Source organism: Numida meleagris, chromosome 5 (assembly GCF_002078875.1).
Source record: "Numida meleagris isolate 19003 breed g44 Domestic line chromosome 5, NumMel1.0, whole genome shotgun sequence".
NCBI classification, from domain to species: Eukaryota; Metazoa; Chordata; class Aves; order Galliformes; family Numididae; genus Numida; species Numida meleagris.
The window spans coordinates 62,038,051-62,065,296 of NC_034413.1; the positions used below are offsets into that span (position 1 = coordinate 62,038,051).

The window sequence follows — 27,246 nt, forward strand, 5'->3', positions numbered from 1 at the left end:
CTGCAAATTAGAGTCAGAAATCAAAAATGCTGTATTTCTAAATCTCTGTTCTGATTATAGATAACCTGAATTGAATTTCACGCAGTAGAACCTATTTTTGAAATGCACCCCTTATGAATTCCTTCTGATCAGCATGAAAAATGTTAGTCCCTGTCTGAAACTATTCTAAAGTGTACGAATGTATGAATGTCTAGGGGGAAAAAAAAGTTTATTTCCTCCAGGGTAGTGAAAGCTGCTTTTGTTTTCCCTCATTACAAACATGTAATACATCTTACTGGATGTTAAAGAAGATTTTAATCTTTGAAAGTTTAAGGGAACACAAAGCCCTTAGTCCATTCTGCTTTCATAGCACCTTTGAAGAACTAATTTGATGGGTAAGCTGTATGGACGATCTGCATCATGGAAATAACAGTGGTGAAGAATAGGTTTACAAACCTGCTAAGATTCAGAGTGGTTTCTACTCATTAGAAACAAACTCAAATGTGTAAACCATGACGGAGAGCTGAATTAATGTTGACATGAGATTCTGAATCCAGAGGGACTGTCTCTCTGACCCATTCCTAAGGACTCTGAGCCAGAACACAAAGTTAAAAGTTCCATCAGTGGTAACTGAAGCTGAGGTTTCCTGCAGGTGGAAAGACCAGTTTTTAAACGAGCCTTTGCTATGAGCCAGATTTGCCTGGGCAAGCAGAAAGGATCCAGGGGATCACCAATGGACTCCCTGCTTCTTTCTGGGTCTAGGGAGAATGTAGGCAGTGCTGGCATGTGGCTCCTCTCCCACTGATGCAGTGCAGCCTGATAGGAGATAACCTGTGTTACAAAGAAGAAGCAGTTAAACTTTCATTTGAGCTCTGCATCCCTCCTGAGGCAGCAGCAGTGCAGTGACCCCACAGAAAGGCCGTGGAACATCCTTCTGCATGTTTTTCCTGTCCATGTTCTTCAGAAACATAGTTTGTTGTTTCAGAGGTAGCCTTTAACTTCTGGAAAAACAGAGTTTGCTGCAAAGCTGCAGGTCCTGGGATGAATTCTTGTGCCTTTTTGCAGCAGCCTGTGTTGTATGTAGTAATATGTTTGTCACTTACGAACAGATATAAGTAGTAAAACAAAAAAATAGAATTGTTAGGTGATGCCTGTAAAAGACTGTGCTGTGTCCAGCCTGCCTGGTCTCCATATTTGGCTCTTTAGGAACTCGTAAGCAGAAAACTCTGGAGAATTCAAGACAAAGTTTTGCCAAATTTTCTCGTGTTAAGCATTATTGTGTTCTATAGACAGCCCCACCTTGCCCAAGGTGTGCCTCAGGAAAGATGTTACAACCAATCTCTACATCAATGCAAAGAGAGGCACAGCTGAGATACGGGCACTGGCTCTGGGGGAGGAAATGCCTTGGTGTCTTATTTAAAGCAGGTTTCATAAAAACCAAGGTGCTAGAAACAAAGCCAGGCAGTTTACTGAATTCATGTCCCCTCAAAGCTTTATTTCTGCCTCTGTTTTCATGACGGCAGTGCTGCCAGTTGTATTTGGTTCTGACTTTTCCCAGAGCTGCTGACAGTCTAAAGCCATTTAATACTGTCGTTGCCATTTCTTTGAAATCTCCAAATTGTGAACACGATATTAAACCCAGAACGCCTGAAGTTATTTCAGCTCAGAAGACTGGCAGGGCTTGATTAAGCTGTCGTGATTGCACTCATGTCTGCAGGGCTCACAAAAGGCACGAGCTCAGCTGCTGGGGTGGAAAGCAACACTGTACCCTCCCAGCTCGCTGCTCACCTCTGAGTGCAACACGTGGGTTTTTTTCCAGCTAAAGCTGCTATCACATACAAGTAATGGTTTGGGCTTTCTGATGTTGATGTTGTTTATCAGCAGAATAGCTTTCAAAACGCCACGTTTTGCTGCTGACGGTTTGTCTTCTCATGCTTTCTTCTCATCTCTGCAGAAGAAAATGCTTTCCTCACGTCTGTTGAGCCTGCTTCAACGCCTCTGTTACTTTATGGTCACTTCAGCAGCTCTCATTCATCTGTTCCCCTAATTACTCAATTATTAAGTCATATCACAGTGATAATACTGTTCTCCAGGTTCCCTCATGGTGTTGCGTAATGCTAAATAATATCAGATATTGTTGGGTTTTGGCCTTAAAACCAGTCTGATTCCAGAACTAGTTTACAGTGTCATGTTTGCTACGTTGCCTTCATTGTTCTGCTGTCCTTGTGGTTCCTCATTTCCACGTACCTGCACCTGTGCAGCAATGTTCTCAAAGACAAGAGTTCAAACTGTTCCTCTGGATATTACCAAGGATCAAATGCTAAGGCAAAACCTGGCCAATAATAGTTGATTTCAGATATCTTCCCTCGTTCTTGTACATCCTTCAATCCATAAAATATTGAAACAGCAAAGGGTGTATTTCATCATCTCACTTTAATATGCAGTTCAGATATGGTTCTCCCAGAAGATCAGTAGGAAAAGACAAAAATATTCCTAACGATATTTATTGGTATTTTCCAACCTATCTATTGTGTTTCCTCTTCATGTCCCTATCAGCACAAAACTAAACAACCTTTTTATAAAAAGTGCCAAAGAGAGGTATAACCACTGGCTTTGCATACTTACTAAGATTGGATATGATGCCTGATATTCGATGGCATTTAAAACGCTGTTTTGCTGTGTGCTTCACTTGCATTTCATTGAGTAATAGTTGAGATCACGTCAGAATGCATTAGTATGATTGTGGTAATAACTTTCTATACCTGATATGTGACTGCATGCCTGATTAGGATGAATAGTTAATGTGATTAAAATATACCATAAGCAACACTTTTTTTAATCCAAAGTAAGCCCTTAATATGAAATAGGACAAAAAAGAATTCTTGTGGCTGATATATTTCCAGCTGTTAATTCTAATCTTATTTATTTCTTTAAAGGTGTAAGGTAGTTTTTAGACCTTCTATCTATGTTTCAGCATTTGATGTAATGCGTCAGGATTGTTACTTTGAATTCAAACAGTAAATTCATCTCAGTTTGTATGCGTACCCTCAGGGAAAATCGTAAATAAAAAATAATAATACAAGGAAAAATATCTGGTTCTTCATGATGGTTAGTGAGGATGGTGTGATATTTACCTCATCGCTTTCTGGGAACAGTTTCTTTCTCATTCATGCTGAAAAATCCCTTATGCTTAAATAATCTCTTGAAAGAACAGAACTACTGGAGGAGTAAAGTAGCAATTAACATCAATGTGGTATTAGATCTGGCCTCCTAGCTATCTAAAGTGGAAGCAAACTTCACATTTCCATGATCTGTAATTGTTCCTGATAGGAGCTGAGCTTCAAGTATCAGTGTGGAAAGTAACAATGGATCAGCAGGTACAGGTGCTCAACCAGAAAACATTTGAAGAAAAATCACTTAAAGCAGTGTCAAATCTCCTTGATCCCACAACATGACACAAGAAGCAGAAGAGTTTTGCAACAGCTGCAAGGAGGGAGGTGGGGGGTTTCTATGCTGTGCTGAAGTGTAGGTGGCCTTCTAGGCGGACTCATTCCTCGAGCGTGTTGGCAATTAGGCTGCAGTTCTGAGAACAGCAGTAATTTTGTTGAAATTGTAAAGATGTTGATATCTGGACACAAACTTGTACATGCTTGCTTTCATAAACTTAACTGAGACACTTGTTTGGTAAACTATTTAAAAACACCTGATTAATATCCACTCATTTAAAGGTAGAGATGGTCTTAGGTGTTTATCCAAAGAAAATATGACAGGCTCTAGTACTTGAAGAACTCAGAGTTCAGGAAGGGCAGTGCAAGAAGAACTAGGGTAGAGTTATGATAAGAGAAGATTTAGGTCAGTTGCCATGTTTAAGGAAAGACCAGTCTGCTAAAGTTGATGATGGAAACCTCATTAATCTGGGTGGTTCTGATAAAAGGTCTACAGTACCCATTCTAGTGTCCAGTAGGAAACAGTCCTGTACCAATAAAGCAAGTGGCTACACGACCTCAGAGAGATATTCTGCCTTTAATTTCTGTAACTGTGGTTCCTGGTAAGTCTGTTTTGAATTAGAGCAATAGAAGACAAGGAAGAACATATGTCTTTATTTGATTATGTGAAACTCAAACTGAATAAAATCACATCTTACATTAGATCACCATATGCACTTAGCCTTTGCCCTCTTGAGGGAGTAGGGATTTTGACGAAGATGGATGCTTCTCTAAACCCAGATTTATTTATCAAAGGAATGCTTCACAGTGGTCACTCGGTTTAGCTGTAGAATATCAAATTACTAAAGATATAATTCTCCAACAAAAGCCTGTCTCTGACATCATTTAACCTAAACAGAAAACTGGAGCAACTTTTAACAAAGTGGCCTGAGCAGAGAATCTGATAGCAGTGACAAAACTTAAGAATAACAATAGTTTATAAGGATATAGAAGAAATGCAGAATCAGATCCATAATGATCATTTTGTGAATGTGAATCATGCTGTAGTTGCTGTGGGTAGGACTGCAACTTGCTCTCCAGTATGCACCAAACAGAAGTACAGGTCTCTCGAATTCTGTTTTGAGCCCTTCACCATTTTTTGTCTCCATTTCCATCTTAAGTAAATGACCTGGATGGTGACAAGCACCTCTGAATTGTGGTCAGGATTGTGATGGTGTTTTGTTAGTCTATTTATTTCCCACAGTTGATTTCTTCTTTATTTGCAAGAAACAGAAGAGAGATTAAAGCTCCCCAGTTCTATCTAAAATGAATTCCGAAATCACATACTATAACTGTTTCCACTCTGAAACCTGAAGGTCTAGCAGCACAGGGAGCTCAGGATGAAAACATGAAAGCACAAAGCAGGCAAGCAGTGCAGGATTATCCTACCAACTAGGATGAGGCTCTCAGGTTCAATGTAGTTTTAATACAGCTCTTGTAGAGAAATAAATTTATGTTAAAATATTTGATATGCATAACAACTTCTGATATGATTTATGTGCACTTGAAGCAAATGAGCAGAACAAAAATAGAGCACGCTCTTACCAAATAACTAACCTCCAGCTTATTTGGCATGTTCTGTCTTCATATCTCATCTGACAGTAGATGACAGTCCTTTCATGAGTACATCAAGCTCTGGAGGTCAAGGCAACTGTGGTTAACTCCCAGATGTGGTTGTTTATCTGAAGTGTATCTAAACCTCTTGAATCTGCATCGCTGAGCTGGAACTCTCTCAGCACCAAGCCTTCATTCTAGAAGGGCAGGGATGAAGTCATTAGTGCATAAACTGCACCTGTTTTTAAAACCCAGAGACTTAGCTGGGAACTCAGTGGACAAAGACAGGAAAGGAGGTGGGTAAAGATTTTGCCAAACTGTGTTCAGGCTTCTTGTCCACAACAAGAGTGTTAGTGGCTGTAGCAATCTTGGCCGAAATTAGGTATGAATGCTTTGCAGATGCATTGCCATATGTAAACAGTGCCTGGCAGCGCCCTGGAGAAACACAGTATGTATCTCCATCCACATCCAGCCAGCTTCCTGGTAGAAAATGCCCTTTGCCTTTGGAGAACGTTGTGTAATACAAAGGAACTACTGCAGGACCACTGCATCATTTAGTGTCTGTGTACCATGGCCAGAGCCTTGAGGCTAATCTGCATTGTGTTCATTTTTCCCAAAAATCTAGAGCTCTGCCCCCACCCTTTTCACCATCCAGGACGCTTATATCTGATCATTTTATTAGTGAGCTAACCACACTCCAGCTCACATGCTGGAGTCAGTAAACTCAGTAGTTTTCAGCTGAGTTGAAAATAAGTGTGGTATGTGCTAGATAAATACAGAAAAGTTTCCATAGAATCATAGAATATTCTGAGTTGGAAAGGAGCCACTGGTATCATCGATAGACACAGTGCTTCCACAAAGATGTTTGTCTCTCAAATCTGTGCAGTAAGAGTGAATTTGTTTAAAAGAAAACTAAATGTTATACAGAAAAGCAAGGGACAGCCTTCTCCCTATGGAGCTGAACTGACGTTTAAGGTGTTGTAGTGGTAATGTGTGAAAAAGCCAAAAGTAGAGTAGACTTTGACAAATAGTGCAAGCTTTGGCATTTGCTCCAAATATTACTGGAAGAGGATCATTCAGAAAGGATGCTGTTAAGCGAAACTAGACCCTAACTCAGATTATATTAAATGGAAATTTTTTTGCAAATTCTCAGCTAAAGAGGTTTCCAAAAGTGGTTATTAAAACATAAAGTTTTGCCACTGTTAACAACCTAGCCATTATAGCAGTGACCTAAAAGCCAGGGAATAAAAATTTACTGTTGGTAACAAAACTGTCTAGAATATGTTCTTCACAGTCCAAAAGGAGAAATGCAAATACCGTGTATTTATAGTCAGCCCTCAGAAACAGGGAAAATGAACAGTGAATGAGCTGTTTTCTTTCTGCTTTTTATAACTGGAAATATTTTTTCCCATTAAACACTTGGAGGCCAGCATTCCATTTCTGTATTCAATACTTTCTTGAGTAACACCTATTGACTCCAGCAAGGTGTTATCTCAGTAAGAACAACATGACTCGATTTATGGCTTTTATGTTTGAAAGTCTTCCTTTAATGCTCAGAAGTACATGTGTGTCCACAGTTCTGAAATTTATTTTAAGTATAAATTTCAAGTTAATGCATTTTTAAATTGGGGAGAACTCTCAGGAGGATTTTGAAAGGGAAAGTGCTAAAATTCTGCTTCTGTTGAAGGGGAGATTAAAATTCCCAGCGGAAGCAGTCAGAGGGCAAGGCTGAGCGCTGCTGAAGATCCCACCCAGTACTGGAAACTCCCTTAAGCTGATATCTTTGTCTCTCCTGAAGTATTAACCACCACACAGCTATTGGCCTCCATTTGAGTGAAGAAAGCTTTTTGGTGACAGCAAGAGCTAGCTATGTTTAATACCTGGCTATGGAGAAGATGAAGATGATCTGCGCTCTTGTTATACTTCTGCTGTTATTTATTTATGAGACGCTTGGGTGTATTTGGTGGTGTTTTCTGGAAACATGAAAGGGAGAGTTTGACGCAATAGAATTCACCTCTTCCTCCAGTCTAGCATGTCTTGGGTACATCACATGGCTTCTGCATTCTTCATTTTGCTCTGTAAATTAGGGTTGATAGGTCTTTTACTGCAAAGGCAGTGGCTATGAGGTAAACCTATTGAAAATGGTGAAGTGTTCAAATTATTATGTAATCATAGATTCATAGAATCATAGAATGGCCTGGGTTGAAAAGGACCTCAAAGATCATCGAGTTTCAACCCCCATGCTGACTGCAGGGTTGCCAACCACTAGACCAGGCTGCCCAGAGCCATGTCCAGCCTGGCCTTGAACACCTCCAGGGATGGGGCATCCACAACCTCCTTGTGCAACTTGTTCCAGTGTATCACCACCCTCTGTGAAAAAATTCCTCCTAATATCTAACCCACATCTCCCCTGTCTCAGTTTAAAACTATTCCCCCTTGTCCTATCGCTATCCACCCTCATGAACAATGTTTCCCCCTCCTGTTTATATGCTCCCTTCAAGTGTTGGAAGGCCACAATGAGGTCTCCCCAGAGCCTTCTCCAAACTAAACAAGCCCAGTTCCCTCAACCTTTCCTCATAGGAGAGGTGCTCCAGCCCTCTGATCATCTTAGTCACCCTCCTCTGAACTCATTCCAAGAGCTCTACGTCTTTCTTGTGCTGGGGCCCCCAGGCCTGGACGTAGTACTCCAGATGGGGCCTCACAAGAGCCGAGTAGAGGGGGACCACCACCTCCCTCTCCCTGCTGGCCACTCCTCTTTTAATGCAGCCCAGAACATAGTTGGCCTTCCAGGCTGCCAGCGCACACAATAGAGGGCAGGTATGTGGCTCAGGCAGACTGGAAATGATATCCCTCAAAGCAATCTGAGCATTGCACATGTGTAGCTGCAAGGTAATCAAACAGACCTACCCCATTTAAAAATACAATGCAGAACAACAGACAAGTGGAAAAACATAGAAGGAACTTGAAGGAAGTGAATGCTTTTTGAGGCTGAGGTATCTCTGGCTAAGATGATTTCATGCTGTAATGTGATAGCTGTTGTGAGACCTTTGCGAGGAGCTTGTAGCCAAGTGTCACGTGAGACACTGTTGGCTTCTGGGGAGGTGAGACCCCCTTGCTTCGTTACATTATCTTTGAGAAATTCCAGGGAACTTGGAAATAAACAAGTGCACAGTCCTGATCCTGTGCCTGGAAGGACTGGGCTGGAGTGGTGTGTTTCAAACAAGAAATTATTTCATACCTACTCAAGGATTAATCTCTGTGGCTTTATAGATTCTCCTTCCACAGATGTCAACACCAGTAGGAATTATTCCTATTGTTTTAAAGCTCTAGTAATCACTTGCTCTCGTGCCTTTGAAAGTAAGGGGCTTACTTGCCACAGTTGTATTACTCATACTCTGTTTCTTGCTTTGTTTGCTGGTAGAATACGTACACCAATGCAGACAAGCTTTTAGAGGCTGCAGAGCAGTTGGCTCAGACTGGGGAATGTGACCCTGAAGAGATCTATAAAGCAGCCCGGCATCTGGAAGTACGGATTCAGGACTTCGTCCGGAGGGTGGAACAGAGGAAGCTTCTCTTGGACATGTCAGTCTCCTTCCATACCCACACGAAAGAGGTAAGATGTGCATGAGGGATTTTTTTGTATGTTTTGCACTGTGCTTCAGGAGGCTGACTGTGGGCACAAACTAAAAACCCAGGTGACATAAAACATGTCTTCGTCATGCCAGACTTAAAGTGGTTTGCTTGATGCATATGATTAGCTGTTTTAAACAGAAAACAAGATGCGAATGAAAAAAAAGATGAACGGTATATTACACTAAAATAAAAAGACAGAATAACAGATCAAATGGTGCTTAATTCACAACTAGAATGTATTGTTACAAAGCAAGAATATGCTTATAGGAACATCAGTTGATGTTGCAGCAGTCGCTTGCAGTGCGATATGTATCCTCAGAGAGATTCCATTTAAATGCAATGTTAATGAGTGTAGCCATTATTATTAAGTGTTACTGGAAGTCTTACATTTTTTTAATGAGACAGATTTCACTTTTCAAAATTGGGGGTAAAGAGCAAACTACCACATACTAATACAGTGAATCAGTGAGGACCTGAATAAATGCAGTTTAGTGTAATTGAAAAATACCCAGAGATAAGGCCGTCTCACCAGAGATACAGTGGACAGGCCATCAAATGGGAGGCCACTGGGGATGTAATTAAAGCATACTTCACATTTTTCTGCAGACCAAAGACCATTCAGTGATGAGTGACTTTTAAAGACAGGCTTTCTGCTGAGAGAGATGGAATTAGTTAGAATGGTTGTTTTCGTGCCCTGTAGCATCTGTTTGCAGCAGTACATTAAGTCAGAAAGATGCTCTCAGAGTCTGAAAGCTTTATCCTTTGTTTGTTGATTTACAAGTTACAGACGAGTTGCATATAGCTGGCTTCAGTGTGTTGGGCAGCCCCCTTAAATAGAGGGTGTACATACTTGTGTTTCTTATAATACTTGTGTTTCGAATAATATCTTAAAGTGTCCAGTCCATATATACCCATTCTAATGACCAGTATCATTAATGTCAATGCCTTCTGTCATTCTAATGACCAATTTTAGAAGCACTCCCAAATATACCCATATTAATGATCATGAGAATGACCAGTGTCACTAGAATGGGTATATTTGGGAGTGCTGCTAAAATCTTCTTCTTTTCCTTGTTCTTGTCAGGAAGAGTGTTCATCATTAATATGTTCAGCATTTCTGCTCAGCAAACTCATACCATTTAAGTGTTCCGTGATCCTTAAGAACAAAAATATTGTATAAACATGATGGATTGGTGGTGATAGATTGGTGGAGGGGAAGAAAGCAGCACTATGCCTATTACAGCTGTTGATACATGAAGGTTTTCGTTTTCGTAGCATCTTAGAATGATTGTCCTGCTTCTGTAATGTACCAAAAAAAAACTAGTTACTTTAAGCCTGTGAATAGTGCTATTGTTTCCCGGGTAGCTCACACGCTTGCAGCTACACTGGTTTGCCACAGGGGAAACTTAATTAGTTATTTCCTCAGTCAAATTATTTCATAACAGTTTCCTACTGTGATTAACCTTGCTTCACCTATGCAGCTGGTGACTAGTAACACTAAAACAGACATGACTCCAGGAAGCTATTAATGCAATGTTTTCTATCATTTAAATTTCTTCTGACGATTACTGGTACTGAGTTGCCTTATTTGGGTTTGGGAACTAGAGCTTCTGTATATGATTTTGGATTGCGGTGCAGTATACTCACCTCTACTGCTCTTCAACCAGAATGGAACTAGCCAGCTGCACTCACCTTTTTCCATGAGCCCTGTTCTGATGTTTAAAAATGCGGATGTACAAAAATGCCAATACTTTTTAAATTGTTAAAAAATCCAGTCTTTTGTAACAGCATCAGTAGTGTTTACTAGGTAGTGAGAGTGAACGCTAAACCTCTGCCTCACTGTCGTTCACCCATGGGACAGATGGACATCGTGATGCCTCTTTGGAAAGCCTAGTAAGTGTTTACAGTCATTTAGGGAGTTCTGGAGTGAACAGACTCCTCTGGGCGCCTAAGATCTCTCACTACAGAGAGACAGATGGGCGAGCTGTGGCATAAAAGTCGGACATGAGCAAAGTCAGGCTGGACCCAGAGGTCTGCATTCACCAGGCCAGCTGACAGCTGTTGGGTTGGATGCAAAGAGGCTGCAAAAGTTATTGCACTTTCCAGCAGCTCCTCTGGTGTCGGAGGATGCACAGTAGTTCTGCAAGAGAAAGGAAGTTTTCACGTCTTCAACCCTGTGTTACTTCCACTCATGGGGAGGCCAAACACTCTGGCTTTTGGCATATTCACCACATATCGTTGTGTGTCACTACCTGCCTCCTTCAGAGATGCGTTTCTGCATCTTGAAAGCACTGGTGAGAGTCACACAGTCCGATACCTCAAAATTACTCAGAAATAATAAGTGAGGAGATTGCTGTGGTTTTAGTATTTGTCTGCCAACTGAGGGGATCCACATAGACACAGGGAAGTCATTGAAGGCAGCTGGGGAGACCTGGTGGAAAGGGCAAACCATTATGATATGAGAGTCTTAGCACATATTTGGATCTGTGCTCATCTTTTTTGCAATAAATAGATTGGCTGTTGTAGAAATGACTCATTGCTTGGCCTTGCTTGGACCTTCATGTACACTGTAAAATGACAGTTTAACCAACGTAATTGTCATTCTTCAACATGAAAAACAGTAGAATTCCTCAAAAATGAAGAAATACAAACATCCTTCCTTTTCCACCTTGCCTCTGATAGTATTATGTTCTTTTTCTGTTTCACATCAGTTTAACTCACTTATTTCTCCCTGGGCTCTGGCTAGGAGATGCTCTCAGCCATGGTGAGAACTCCCAGCCTGCAGGGCTGGGCTGGACAGTGTGCAGGTTCTTGCTCTATTCACTTGTACAGGCCAGGTCTGCACCATCCGTGCTCAATTTTTGAAACTGCATAAAAATAAATCCGCTGTATTAGATAACATTCTAGATTGCATTAGATTCCAGTTTTAAAGATAGGATTCGCTAAGCAAAATTACCTTTGAGTCAATGGCATTTTATAGTTGAGTTAAAGAAATAGTTTGGAGTCAGATTTAAATTCTAGCAGATGTCAAGGCAAGAAAGCCTTTTGCTGCAGCAGTAAAAGAGGGGAACATCTGAGATCCATTGCTGCTGCTTCACCAGCAGGCATTCCAGTTGGACTGCCAACACATGCCTCCCTGATTAACCTTGCCCTCCTACCTGCAGCACTGGGCCTGATACTGAACTCTGACCATCTAAACCCTTCACCTGGGAGTGTCCTGAGGCAGGAGAGAGCAGTTTGGTTGGCATGCTAGTGTGTTTAACACCTGACATTTGGTATTATTCAGCAAGGCGTTATTATTTACTTAATAATAACCATCATTATTCATTTCAACATTTGTAATTCTTAAAGAAACCATTTCTTTAATGATTTGCAACTGTTTCTCTTATGTCCTTGGAAATGAATAAACAGTTGGTTTAGTGTTTTTTGGCAAAAATGCAAGAAACTACAGACTAGCTGTATTTTTCATCTAAGTTTCCCAAATTCTCATTATTTCTTGATGTATTAATCTACTGAGACAGAACTGGTGAAAGGGAGAGTTAAGTAGAAAAAATCAGTCTTACTGACATGGTCTTTATGGAAATATTCTAAATATCTTCCTGCAGCAAACATGGCTTCCTAGCACAGATGAATTACACTTCTGACACTGTAGTTCCCATATGTGAACTTCTCACACTTTCCCCTGTCCTCTGCCTACCTCTGCATCTCCACGTGTGACAACCAGCATTCCAAGCATCTGGGAAACTTTCCACTTTTCCCATTTTTGAGAAGCCCTCCTTCCAAATAAATGTGTCTTTCTGGAATCTTCCTTTCTATAAATTCTTCAGGGCAATATGCAGTACTGAGTTAAATTTAAACCTAGACATCCCATGAGCAATTAAAGTGAGAATTGTGGGGGTTTTTTGTACCCCAACAGACATGAATCACTGCTCATTTCATGTCAAAGCATCATAAGAGAGAGGACTCCTCATGCTAAGCAGTGACATTCAGCTGAAGGAGTATGAAAATGAAAATTAATTATGAAATTAATGAAAAATGTAAAATTATGAAATTAATGAAAAATGTAAAATTATGAAAATTAAGCATACCAATAATTCAGGATTGTTTTGATTGTTTTCTTTTTTTTTTTTAATTGTCCTTACTGTAGGAATGCATGCAGTAGGCTGAAATGATGACTTTCTGGTATGGCAAAAACATTTTAGTGACACAACTTTAGAGCTGTCCCCTTAGTGACTGTTAGTATCATCACTCATGAGTGATGTAAGTTTCATATTGTCATTTCTGTAAGAGATGTTGTGTCCCACTGTCCTGCAGCACTCATTATGCTCTCTTGGTTTATAGACAACATTTTCTTTCCTTTTTGGGCCAAGGAATTCCTGACAGTGTGAGCAGAAACTTGCTACCTTGGGAATCAAATCCAATTATCTGTATGGCAGGGTAAAGTTATAAATTATTGTCAGTGGGATAAATGCATTCAACAGACTTGTACCTGAATCACATCTCTCAGGGTTAAGGGTGATTGAATTCAGGTTCTTATTTCAGATCTGAATCAATTAGTGGTGGGATACTTGATGTTCCAGAGAAGAGTTTTTGAGCCTCCTGGAGAAAAATGTGCAGATGTGATAAGACCGCACCCTAAGCACAATGCTAATAATAACATCTTGTAATTCTTTGTCTGAATCTTAATATTTTACGTTGGTCTCACAGTTCTATGCTTATGGTTCTGAGGGATAGGTTACCATTCCAAGTATAAAAATGTTGATACAAAAGGACATTGTCAACATTTAGATCAATTTACAGAATATGGGTCTCACCTGAACTACAAAGCAGTCCTGCAAAACCCTCATAGCTCTTCAGGGTATGAAAAGCACATCTTACTACCTCTAAATTTCTCATTTTTCAGTGGGTTTCAGGTTCCCACCTTTGTGTTACCTTGAGTCCTGCAAGAGAGCAGCTAACAGCAGGAGAGGAAGGAGAGGCAGGTTCAGGTCCTGTGTGTTGCTGACCCTTGGTAGGTTAGAAGAGCAATACGAGAGGTGCTCTGTGCTAGCAGTTCCACATGGAGCCTGTCAGGAGTACCTGGCTCACTGAATGGGGAGATAAGCACAGTCAGGAAATACTTAATGTTGAAAAAGTCGAACTGCCAAGCTCTTAGGAGGTTCTTACTGAACGTGTTCCAACTGGAATTTGGCAAGGGTCTTTTAAGTGACCAAATTTGGGCAAATTTTCACAGGGATGACATAATACTTGTTCTTGACAAAAAAAGGTAACCCTGCAAAATTTCAAACCCTTGCTTAAAAGTGTGGAGTGCCTGGAGCATCTCATGCAAGCAGAAACAAGACTCCTATTCAACACAGGCAAAATTGCTCCTTCCTATCCCTTCCTCTCATTCTGGATCTTCTACCTCAAAATTCATTAAGTTCAGCCTAAAGCACATACCTGGTATGGAAAGTTTCATTCTGAACAGCTTGTCTGATAAGGCCATGAGAAACTGAGAAGAAAGGCCTAAACAAGAAAGTGTCCAGCAGCTTCCTATATAGACCTGCATTATTTGTGTTCAGCAGGTCACTTTGGTCACCCCACAGATGTCAGTGGGGCTACTCAGGTGACTTATGGGAGTAGGTTTACACCATCAGTTAGGAAGTGTTTTACTGCAAGCACTGCGAACCTAATTTTACTTGATAACCAAGGGCTGTGAAATTAAATTCTCTGCTTCGGTTGAATATCATGATTAGGAGATTATTTTAGTGCAGGTCACTAAGTTTGGCTGGGCTTGGCTCTTGTGTCATGTCAGGAAGCAGAAAGCTCACTGGGCAACTATTGACTCTAGTCAGAAGAGCTGGCAGAATGAATCAAAGTTAATCATGGAGCAAATGTGACAGTGGTTCCGGAATGCATTGTATAATCCTGACGTTCATTGTAAATTGACCCAGGATTCACAGTTAATGTTACTGAACTTAATAATTGGTTGTTTGACTTTAACTGTTAATATTGACATTTCAGAGTAGCTGCCCATCAGATAATACAGACTTGCGAAGAAGAGGATAATCAGTTTAGCAGTTCCACTTGCTGGCAGCTTCTAGAAGCTCTGAAAAAGTCTCATTCTGTGAGCATGGTTCCTACAAAGCATTTCTCTTGTATACTTCATTCCTGAACTGCCATCCTGGTCAGTGATTTTGGTGCTTTTCTCATTTTAGGGCCAGATTTTGAATCAATGAAAGCATAAAATGCTAAAATGACCCAAACTAGCTCTGCATATATTATATACATAGACTGGACATCTCACATCCCAGCATTTTTCATGGTTAGAATGAAGAACACATCTTGTTGAAAAGCTGCACATTTTGTTCCTTCAATGGAATGAAAATCCTAGCTGAGGTTTCTAAAGCAGCATACGAAAGCATACTGTGAAAATATCTGTTCCTCCTCTCACTGCAGGGCTGAGAAACATCAAACCTTAAATTTATGCCTCTTAGGAGCTAGGAGGTGAATCAGTGAAGTTTGGTCACATACTGGTAACATCTATGTACGTGTCCTGTCCTTGGCCTGGAAGGCAGATCGCTCAGAGAAGATAGATGTGTTCCCTTACTTGCCAGCCTACCATTATGATTCTGATAACTGGGGCTATAGAGAGGGCTCTGCTATTATAATAACAAATTATTTTTGTGTGAACTATAAATTGACTCTGTGTTATTACCAGTCAATTGCCATGAAGCAAGAAGTAGGAGCAAATTCCTCTCCCAGCTCCAGAGCACAGTCTGTGACTTGGACCAAAATGCAGTCACCAGTCATTGCTTCGTGGGTGGTTTCTTTGAAGGGTTAAGTCTTGTCTGTAATGCTAGCAGAGCTCTGAGATCAAAGAACCAGGATAGCTGGGGTGGTGCAGGGTGCCCCTCTTTCCTGTCCATTTGTTGTTGAGAAGCCAGGTTTCTTCGTGCAGGATTAAGACACTGAGAATGGAAAGAGCTGGAGTATCCTGGCAGCACATCCTGCTCTTGAGCAGAGGAGTTTGGAGCACGGCCAAACTGCTATTGAATGAAAATCTGCCATCTGTTAGCTTCTTCCTTTAGAAAAGAAAAGTTGTGAGGTACAATCAAGGTAATGAGAATTAAATGCTTGTAAATGGAGCCACATAGACCAAATCTAGGAAGCCCATCCTGCAGCAGAGCTCGAGCAGACATGTGGAAGAGAAGTTGGAAGGGACCTCTGGAGAACATCCAGTCCAACCCCCTGCTAAAGCAGGTTCCCTACAGTAGGTAACACAGGAAAGCATCCAGGTGGGTCTTGAATATCTCCAGGGGAAACTCCACAACCTTTCTGGGCAGCCTGTTCCAGTGCTCTGTCATCGTTACAGTAAAGAAGTTTTTCCTCATGTTCATATAGAACTTCCTGTGTTCCAGTTTGTACCCATTGCACCTTGTTGTGTCACCAGACACCACTGAAAAGAGCCTGGCCCAATCCACTTGACTCTCACCCTTGGGATATTTATAAGCGTTTATGAGATCCACCATCAGCCTTCTCTTCTCTGGGCTGAACCACCCCAGGTCTCTCAGTCTTTCCTCCTAAGGGAGGTGCTCCAGGCCTCCAGTCATCTTGGTGGCCCTCTGCTAAACTCCCTCTAGCAGATTCCTGTCTTTCTTGAACAGATGAGCCCAGAACTGGACTCAGTACTCCAGATGTGACCTCACCAAGGCAGAGTAGAGGGGAAGGATCACCTCCCTCAACCTGATGGCCACACTTTTCTTAATGCACCCCAGCTAACCATTGGTCTTGGCCACAGGGACACACTGCTGGCTCATGGCGAACCTGTTATCCACCAAGAGAGTATGCACTTCAGTTGCACGTTGACATCCATATTTTTCAGGCCAGTCACCAATATTTTAACTGATTGCTTCACATGAATCAAATATCAGCGTTAGAGGATCCTTGCATACGTTTTGTGTAGCGTCAACCTTTGCTCTCCGGGTTACAGTGATTCCTGCAGCAGATAGAATGGCATTTTATAAAGGCATTAAATAGCAGGTGCACAATCTCATAAAGAACCTTTTTATTAGTCTTATATAACCTATTTTCCTGATTGCCTTAAATTGCAAATGATGGGCTTCTCCCCGTTCCATTGTGTGGGCTTCCAGCTTTTGCTGTTGTCAATAAATGCAACAGAGTGGGCAGCCAGTGCCTGTGACCATTTGTGTATTGGGTGCTCTTCATCAAAGCCTTGCACAGACTCTCCTGTAATTCACTCATCACTCAAAAAACATGTTCTGTTGCCCCTTAAGTGTACGTGTGCAATGGAGTCTGTAAAACTAGTTTTAAATGGTTAACGTCAATGTAGTGTTTCAGGTTGATGGATTCAGTAGGACTGTTTGGTTAGAAAAAGGTCACGCAGCTTGTTTAATCCTTAGCAAGTTGCGGAATGATTCAGAATTGTCACAAGTGATCTATTTCTGAGGTTCCTAGAGCGTAGAGCAAAAAGTTGCACAAAGGGCTCAGATCAGGGCTAAGACTGCAAGTGATACAGTGAGAAAAAACACAAATGGAAGAAGTAGTGTAACTCCCATTTGAGATAAATTTAGAGGAAAACTTAATGGTACATGTATTTGTTTAAGTATTCTGCTGAATTTGCAGAGCACAGTTTGCAGCTATGGAAAGCTCTTCCTGCACCAAATTATACTGTATTACATGGATGTAAATCTGAATAAACCTTGATGGAGGAAGAACTTCTCCAAGCATATATCAATGTGATGATGTGCAAAATTTGATTTGCTTAGTACAATTACTGCAGCTAATTACATCCAGATTCATAATTACAAGTAACATATTAAAATTAGACTAGAAGGTGAACGTGATTTTGCAATTCATGATGGTAGCAGAAGCATAGAACACGTACAGATGATTCTTCTGTAATGAACCAACTCCTTTCCTAGAGCAAATAGGCCATGAACTACATTTACATGACCTTGGGCTGAAGATCTACACACTCCCTGATATAAGCATAGCTACCCAAATTGTGTTTCCCTTGAGAGGAGATTATTTTGTGCTATATCAATCTGGTCCATGCAGGACTTGGAAAAAGGATCAGATGTTTAGGCATTGCAAATCCTTTTGCCATAGGCAAGGTTACTAATTAAAACGTGTTAGCATACAGAAGTACCAGATGCAGCCCAGCCAAGGATGAATGTCAAGAAATTGGCAAGGATGAGGGGAAAAAGCCAGAAAGAGATTAGGAAAAGATCAATTTCTTTTTCTTCACAGAACGTTCCCTTTCTTTCTACTCACCGCTTCTTCCCAACCAGCTTGGCAATATCTGACATTACGTCTTGCAGCAGGGTGTCTCATCAGCTGCATCTTACCATGGAAGTTACATATTGCAGCATTTCATGTGTAGCGTCTGGTCATATCCCTTCTTGTCACATTTTATTAGGTATGCTGCCATCATGTGACACCTCAGTGGTGGCACGTGGTCACATTACAGCTTGTCATTACATACATTGTTTTACTTGTCTCCATTGACATTCCCATCAGACCTTGAATGTGCCTTTGTGACTCAAGAAAATGTTGTTGAAATACACTCTCAATTTGTATCAACCATTGGTTCCTTCAACTTCAGCAGCCCTGGATGTATTCTAAGTGTGAATAATTATTGACTGCTGAAAATTAGTTACGCTGAGAAGTTTTATTATCTCCACCGTGTTGGTGGGGAGAAATCAAGGTAGAAAAAAACAGTTTCCTAAAGCCACACAATGAAACCAGGTTCACAACAAGTGCTTAAACGTAAGCACATACTGAAGTCCTACCATAAATGAACCTGAACCAATACCTGAAACAGGATCTATCTCCCAAAGCTATGTCATCTCCTAGGGTCTTTGTGACATCCTTCTGCATGTTGTGAACATGCTAAATCGTAGAATCATTAAGGTGGGAAAAGACTGCTAAGATCATCTAGCTGAACCATCAGTGCATCCCCACTATACCACTAAACCATGTCCCTCAGTGCCATACCTATTGTTTTCTTGAAAACCACCAGGGACAGTGACTCCAGATGTCACTGCTCAGGATGGTTTTATAGAAGCCTCACTTAAAAGGAGAGGAGAATAGCACTGATGGACATTTCTCAGCATGCCCTTGAATCACTGCATGCTCATGAGAGCTCATGGAGTGGCAGCAGTGCAAGTAAGATGGGGAAAGGGGGTCCAGTATTTCACGGAATTCTTCCCAGTTCTGCTCTAGCCATGGCTCCCATGATGGACATTCACTTTACTGAGTTGGCTTGAGCATCCTTTTGTGGCATGCTCTGCAACGCACAGCACTCGTCTGATGGTGTAAAGGAGTAGAGCATATACCCTGGAAAGCTGCTTGTTTCCATCAATGCCCTTGTTTGGAAGAAGTAGCAAAAATGTTGCACAGTGGTAGTTCTCATGGATTGAATTGACTGTTTCTTTGCTTTTCTCTTGTTATTCAGTGTTTGTAAATTGTTTTGGGAGGGGATTAAAACTCATCAGCAGCATTTGCAAATAGCAGCATACAAACACTAGGTGCTTAATTGTTATTCCAAACATGCAGGCAAGATTTTTGCAGCAATCTCTCTAGGTTTCAGGGCTTTTTTTTGTTACAGTGGTCCCTTGCTCTAAATCAGAAGCATTAATTTCTAGGTAACAGGCACAGATGTCCTTCAAACCTCCAGTAAGTGGTCTCATTAAGTACTTGAGTAAAATGAAGGGTATTGCATCAGACAAAATAGCTGAGAATAAAGAGTTGTATTGTCCCTTAGGTGAAGAGAAACTGCCCATGTTTCATCGCCAAGGAAGACAAAGAAGTTGCTACAATGCATAAGACAAGTGCCAGATGCTTCACCAAAAGAGGGGACTTTCACTCTTCTTTTCCTGTAGTCTAGTAGTAAGAGAACTGTGTTTCTTGTTTAAAGCCATGGTTACCCAGTGAATAAAGCCTCCATTCTGGAGCCTCTTCAATGTGATTATTTTAGGGCTAGATATTTTGATTAGTGTAGTTGACAACTATCAAGTTTACAGACTAACTTATTTTGTATGAGTCAAATTTGTGGCTGGATCTCTCTGATGAATTTAACTCAGGGTCTACCATTAATACATTAGTACTTCTGCATCCAATTAGCTGTACCAAAGCGCAGATCAATTTGAAATATATATATTTTTTGAGTTTTTCTTCATTATTTTGCAAGATTCTGTGGCTTTGGATTTGTTAAGCAATACAATGCAGAAATGATCTGTTCTGGACGTGTGCATCGCTGTCAAGCTTAGTAAAAGTCACTACAGCTGAGTGTGGTAATGCGGTGATGGAGTTTGAAATGTCTGCATGCACCTACATGCACATCCTTTACAAAATCAAGTGAATAACAGTAGGTTGGAACATGTGTGGGAATGGGCAGGTGCTCACAAATTCTGCTCATGCAAAGAATAAAAGAGGAAAGAGGAAAAGAGGAAAAGTCAAATTTTGCAAGTATGACATAAAAGTCGTCCTGTGTCGTGTATCAATTTTCAACAAAAAATGCGAACTCTGCATTCAGTCTAAGCTGTTTAAGAGAAGGTGGCTGATAATTTGGGGTTTTAATGGTGAGGATTTAAAAAACAATTGGAATAGTTGCATCAGAATTAAACACCAAGCCCTGAAAGGGACTGATTTTCTGAGCTGTGACCAACAGGAACAAGCCAGGCTGTGGTTTCTGATTCATGATTAACAAAGCTCTTCTGGCTTTGGTGCTGCAGTAACATGGAGTTCATCTTCTCTTGCTGTGGCATTCACAAATGGGCTTGGTGGTAATTTATTTCAGGTGCTGTCAGTTGTAGCGCATAACCTGGGAGGTTTTTGAATCAGGTTCCTATTGTAAATTGTTCCTGAAAGATCTTCCTAATCTTATTAATATTGACTGATTCTTTGTATTAGGATTTCCCAGGGATTGGTGGAGTCTAAAGGATTAAAGGCCTCTGAGTCAAGGATGACCTAGATTCTGATAGCTTCTATTATGCAAATCCTTACAATCTGAGGTCATTTATGGGAGCATCTGAAGTTAATATGAGTTCCAATATTCGAGTACTCTCAAACATTCATAAGTGTTTCAGTTCCAGGTGAGTACAGTGCAGTTATTAAGTGTTCCAAAACTGCTTTGAGGCAGCAGCATACTCAAAACGTGACGTAGGATCTTCAAAGTCCAAATCCTTTTGGCTGGTGCTGGAGACGCTTTTGATAAAAGGGTATTCCTCTGAAGTCCTAGTGGGGGGCTGGAAAATTTCTTCTCTGCTGCTTCTAACATGGTCATTTCAAGAAATCTGCAGATTGCTGAGAGTGGAGCAAATTCTGTATTTCACTTTCAGTTTTGTAAAGGAAATTCCCTGAGCTTTATTTTGTTATCTTAAGTGAAAAAAAAAAAAAAAGAAATATGATGAAGAGCAGCAAGAAATTAAAAAAACAAGTGGCTTTTTGAAACAGAAGAATGATTTATACACATGGCCATTTTTCACTTCTGTATTTACAGAGTGCTCTATTACTTGAAGATCTGATAAGCAGAGAAAATTAATATTCCCCCAAACCTGCTCCTTGCCTGTTATAGTCCAGCTGTCCCTGCTGTTTGAGTGGAAGCAGGGATCAGCTCGAAGCTGGGATGATTCTGAATGTGACTCAGAGATAAAGGCATTAATGCATTTTCCTTTCTGGTGGCTTCCCAGAGCTCAGCACCTGGAACTCACAAATGGAAAAGCTCTCCTTTTGGTTCTTTCAATGTGTTTTCACTCTTCCACCTATTACACAAGCCTGACTACCAAACTGTATTTGCTTCTTGTGTTAATATTTGCCTTTTTATATCATGCCTTTCCTCTGAGAAAGTGAAAATATGTAAATAAACTGAGCAAAGACATTCCATTTTAGGCCAGTAATAGTGTAGCAATTAAGATTATACGACTATAAACAGAAGGGTTCACCCAAAATACTCAAAGCTGAAAAGCCAACTGAAAAGCTTTCAGATTAATTAAGTGGATGTTTTAAAACATGTTTCTGGAAGTGGTGTAAGGCTGTCCAGCAAGGAGTTGTGAGCAGAGGTGTGGATAGAGCGTGGGGAACCAGACTCTCCGTTTTCTGGTACCACCAGCAGTGATGGGACAGATTCTAATGTTGATTATTTTGCTTTAGATTGGGCTGATTGCCTTAGGCTTGACCCTTGCTGGGAGAAGCCTGGCCAGCTGGGGCTCAGAGCATCTCTCTCCTCCTCCTGTTTTATGTGGACACACAGAATTCGCAGTCCCAGAAGAAATCCCGTAGGATGGGGATCCAGTGCATCTTGTTCTGAACACAGACATTTTTACCAGCTCCTTTGCCACCCCCACACAACGTCTGTTGTCTGCTCCATGTGTACCTCTCACTCCCTTCGAGGCAAATTGCTTTCCTGCTCCTCGGCTTGGCAGTGCCACGTCCTTTGACATTTCCCAGGGCAGCGATGCTGGGTCCTGCTCCTGCGCTTCACCGCTACCGTGCAGAATGTACCAGCAGAATGTGGGTTAATGGGGCAGGCATGGCACAGAAAACAGTCACTCTGGTGGAGTCATTAGGATTTGCTGGCAGATTGCCTGCTCAGTTGGTGCAATTTTACACTCATTTTCAGAGTGAGCTTAAAGGGGAAACCTCCACTTGCTTTGAGGCTTCACAGCCAACAGGAGACTGGGGCTTGCCTGCCACTGCCCCCGTCTCCGATGAACAGCTGGCTGGAAATTCTCAGCTAAGCACTTACTCAAATGATTTTTTGTTGTTGTTTTGAAATTGGTAGTCAAGGCTATTTAGAATGAATGGATCTGTGTGGGTGAAATTGCTGTCTCCTATGCCTTGGCTTTCCAAAACTCAAAGAGCAGAGTCTGAGCTACATTTGGAGGGGAAGGGAGGAAAAAACAAAACAAAACAGAATACATAACCCTGTGCCTGGGAAGGCGTAGCTGAGCAAGTACAGCTATACTTCATTCAATACCATACAGACGTAACAAATATTTTAGGTCTTGGTCCTGCAACAGGCTTCAGCTGCATGTGAAATTAACAGGAGCTGATGGCACACAGCTCCTGAAAGGGTTAGGCTATCACAGCAGTAGGACGCTGTAATTAATTACTTGAGTAAAGAGTTAATAGGAAGAATTGCATTAGATTACTTGTGTCACATTGGACTGAGTCATGTACTCATTTTTTGGAAAAAAAAAAACCTGTGATATTATATTTGTTTTACTTAGTTGCTTAAAATGGGTTTGCACCAAATAGAATCTATTAATCTTTTTATCTTAAAAAACTTCAGATCAGTTTCCATGTGAAATATGCAGCCCTAGTTAATGCTTTCTGATCTGGAATTAGAGGGTTAAATCTCAATCCCTCTCTGATTTATATTTCCCTCCCCTCCTTCCCAGCTGTGGACATGGATGGAAGATCTGCAGAAGGAGCTCTTAGAGGATGTCTGTGCTGACTCTGTGGATGCGGTTCAGGAGCTTATCAAGCAGTTTCAGCAGCAGCAAACAGCCACCTTGGATGCTACCCTCAATGTTATTAAGGAAGGGGAAGATCTAATCCAACAGCTCAGGTAAGCACCCACCTGGAGGACAGGTGGCAAGAAATCTGCCGTGTGCTGTGGTTTAGGTAAATGGGGAAATGTGGGTTTAAGATTAATAGGGATCATTTATTCATTCCTTTCTTATTTGTTATTCTTCAGTTTCTTTGAGTAATGTATTGAAATTGCACTGAGTGATTTGTGTGGACTGATTAGAGTAGTCTGTGCATCGGCGTGGGCTGCTGCTTGACAGAGAGATTATTTATAGGCACAGCAAAGTGAATTGAAACAAATGCATTTCAGGTGAATATTTTTAGTGGATGTTTGTAGAAGATTGTTAAATGGTTGTGAGCTGGGGCCTTGTGATTTATATGGTTACTCCTCGTATAAGAGAAGTGTATTCCTCTCAATAAAACACACGCGTGTCTAACAGTCTTCACTCTCTCATTTTGCATGCAGTGCCCTTCTATTTATCTTTGTCCGTGTGGGGTTTCTTCATACTGTCAAAGAGGGTCCTTGCTGCTAGCTCTGCATGCATTATGAATTAAAAGAGCTTGTTTAATCTGATTTGAACTACACAAAGTGACTGGCTCAGGGAAGTTGGAGCTTTTTGCTTTCTCAGTCTGTATCTATAGTAGAACTCATGTTTGCAGGGAGTATAGGAAGCCTACCCCTATCTTATAGTTTTGAGGGCTCTCCCACTTGTTCTCATTCACAGTGATTTTCTGTGGCTTTAAATTCATTAGCAGCAGTGGAGTTTTCCTGCCTTCCAGTGACATTATTGAGCCCCAAACCATGAAATCTTTTGTTCTTAAGACCTTTACATTGTCATAGATCACCCTCATCTACCTCTACGTAAAGTCTATACTCTGTGTACACACAGAACGTATATTCTGCACCAAGTGTAATGGGTCTTATGCACTTGACCTGTGGCTGTCACCATCTTATGTCTCAGCTTCCCCAGTCTGATGCCTTCAGATTTCACATGAGAAGTGCAGAGCCATGATAGGAACAGCTAAAGATGCCTATTGCAACCTGGGCAATGAAATGTACTGGTGGAGCTCCACCCTTAAGAGCCCCTCAAGAGGCGTTGAGTCTTCTACTACAGCTGTGTTCTGAGCATTCCTCTGTACTCACCACAAGAAGAAACAGACTGTGTAAATGTCTCATCTTGCTGAATGTCACAGAGCAGAAGGAGAGACAAGAGTGGTTTTGCTTCCTGAGACCAGAGTTGGAAAGAAAGTATCAGGGGAAGAATGAGCTAGGCTCCATCCATCCGTGCGTCTTTGCTGATGAAATAAGTAGGAGGGAAACATGCTGTGCTTACTTAGTATGCTGCCAGATGGGGGGGGCTAAAGGGAACATACATACGGGTGCCCATACTAGGTTAACCAAAGGTCTGCATGGCTTTCTTGTGAAGTTTAAGGCACCTCTAAGAGATCATAGCTATGGTGGTGAATTATTGAACAAAAATATTCTCTTGTTGCTCCTCCCACCTATTGGTATAACATTCCAGATGAACACACCTGGAGAAGACCATGAAAAGGACCCTGTATAAAGCCCATCAGGAGGAGTTTTGGGATTGCAGAGAGTGCCTGTATTGAAGGAGTCCTGACGCAGCCTGTCAGACTGGCATAAAGGTTTTTGCCTGCACCTGAGTCAATGGGAAAGCAGAATGTGGAGTTGTACAGTGGTCAGGGTAATTTTGGGGGCTGAACAGTCAGCAGAGCATCAGTATGAACAGCATTTGTTGGAGAATGGCTGCTGTAGTGGCTACAAGGTCATGCAAGTGAAGAGGTGAATAGGGTGTGTCTGAGATCATCTGTTTCAATGTAAAAATTCTTAGCTTCAGTCTTTGAACAGCAAGAGTGGTCTCAGTTTGGAGACTTTTTTTGGAATTAGTGTCATGCTGAAACATTGTGAAATGCCAACACAGGTTTTGAGACTTGAGTATTTAGCCAAGAAATGATGCTGTTGGGATCTGGCTTGTACTCTGAGCAGTGAGCAAGGTGGAGCAGGAAGAACATCTTTGTGCAGAGTGATTCTCTACTTCTGATGGCTTTAAGGCCAAATGCAGAGGGAAAAACACAACTGTTGTCATAGATCAAGAAGCCCTGTATGCACACTGTGATTTGCAGAGCTGAACAGTCAAGATGGTCTCTGATCCGAGTGACTAACAGCGTGGCCTGCAATGTGATCCTGGGCTTTTTCAAGAAGTAAAACAGGTCTGCATAAGAAAACATGAAACCACCTATGCACGTGCCCGCTCAAACAGTTTTTGAGGCTGCTGGTGAAAGTAAAGAGCACACAGATAAAGGAAAGGAGGAAAATTTGGGATTGCTGCAGTCTTCCCTTAACACAGCATTGCATTTCAATGTGTGGGTCACCCAGTACCTGCTGTGAAGAACTGCTGAAGATTGCAGACACTACAGCACTGAAGAGAATGAAATACTCCGCTCGTATCAAGCATGTCGCAGCATAGGTTAAAATGAGTAAAACTAATGGGACCTTGAAGAAGTTGCTGTTTCTTGTCCTTATCTCTGAGAGCACAGATACTGGTTTGGAGAAGATCACTGGTGTAATAGCACTCTGTGTCTCCTTCAGATAGCACAGAAAATGTTCAGCTGCCCAGAGCAGTTAAATGCAACACCTGGGACTGCTCTTTGTGGGGGATCTTCAGGGCCTTCAGTGATTCAGTCAGGAGACAATACCTATCAGCATTGTATCAGGCTCTTGCAATAACGTGAAACCGCTTTCCTCACTCTTCATTATTGCTCTGAGATGAGCACCGTTCTCAGAAGTCAACACGAAGAAAATGTTCTGAACTGCATTTCCAGAAGTGCTGCTGAGGGCAATAGCTCTGCACATCTGCAAAAGTCAGAACGGTGACTTGCCCCAGTGAGATGTGAAAGGACAGGAACATTAGGGGCAGCAATAAGGTGGGGAACAGTTACAGATCTTGTTTTTCTTATGGTAGCTCAGCATATGAGCTTTTGATAATGGGTACATTTCACTAAGCAGTCTCCCGGTTAAAGTGCTCAAAGTGGTTTTAGGAGCACTGTGTTCCTTCTGAACAAACTCAACAGCAATGAGAAAACCCTGACTGTATGTTGCCCAAAGTTTATTTTGTATTTTTTTTTCAATAATCTCCCTGCCTTTTAAACCCTAATTCATGTCATTTCAAAGAATACTGTGTATCTTCCATAAATTCTTTCCCAGGATTTCTTATCGCCAGTCAGAACAATAAATCTTGTGGTGGAAGCATCCAATCTCAGATTTTTTTTTTTTGTTTTCCGGAAGGAAATCTTTCTCAGACTGGACTATATAGGGATCTCAAGACCTTACCTGAGGAGATGATGAAAAAATACCAGATTGTTACAGTTCATTTTTTGTATTGCATCAGCCACTGAAATGCAAGTGTGGTTTGGTTTGGAGTGAAATACTTAAGGAAAAAAAGAATTTATAAAACCACGTGTGCGTTTAGATCCCATGCGAGATCTAATATCTGCCAGCTTTGAATAATTCACTGAGTCATTTAGATATTATATGAATGGTAATAATTCTGTATTTGAATTGAGGCTTATTTCTTGTCCTTTTATAGAAGACAGGTGCTGGCTGAAGAAAGCAGAACATTCTTCAATGCAGCCTCGTACTAAGCTGTAGTTTTAAAGACTTTCCTTGTTATCTTCATCCATCCTTTCTATGTACAGCTCAAAGGTGCAGGCAGAAAGAGACTCTGTGGTGACCAAGAAGGTGAAAACACAAGACTGACAGAGTTGGGCAGAGACTGTAAGAACTGAGGAGAGTAATACTGGTGTAATGTTCCCTTATGGGCAAGCAAAGCTGGTTGTTAGTGCTTCAGAATAGTACTGGAGCGTCTGAACTTCATTGTATCAAGTAGGAAGCATTTGAGGAAAAAGCAGAATCACATAGAAAGAGCAAATAACTAAGCAGTTATTCTGTATTTTTAATTGTATTCTTAGGCTTCAGATGTTCAGGCAAATGCTTGTTCTTTTTCTCAATTACTCTTGCTGACAATGTTCAATTAAGTTT

The 27,246-nt window shown here is 41.2% G+C and overlaps 1 protein-coding gene across 10 annotated transcripts in view; it reads left to right on the top strand.

Moving 5' to 3' along the window:
• KALRN (kalirin RhoGEF kinase) overlaps positions 1–27,246 on the top strand; it is a 459,310-nt gene that overhangs the window by 263,416 nt on the left and 168,648 nt on the right. For all 10 annotated transcript variants that reach the window (XM_021400221.1, XM_021400222.1, XM_021400212.1 and 7 more), the window contains exons 11-12: positions 8,440–8,631; positions 23,057–23,226. In XM_021400221.1, coding sequence (XP_021255896.1) covers positions 8,440–8,631; positions 23,057–23,226 — 362 coding nt within the window. The remainder of the gene's footprint in view (positions 1–8,439; positions 8,632–23,056; positions 23,227–27,246) is intronic.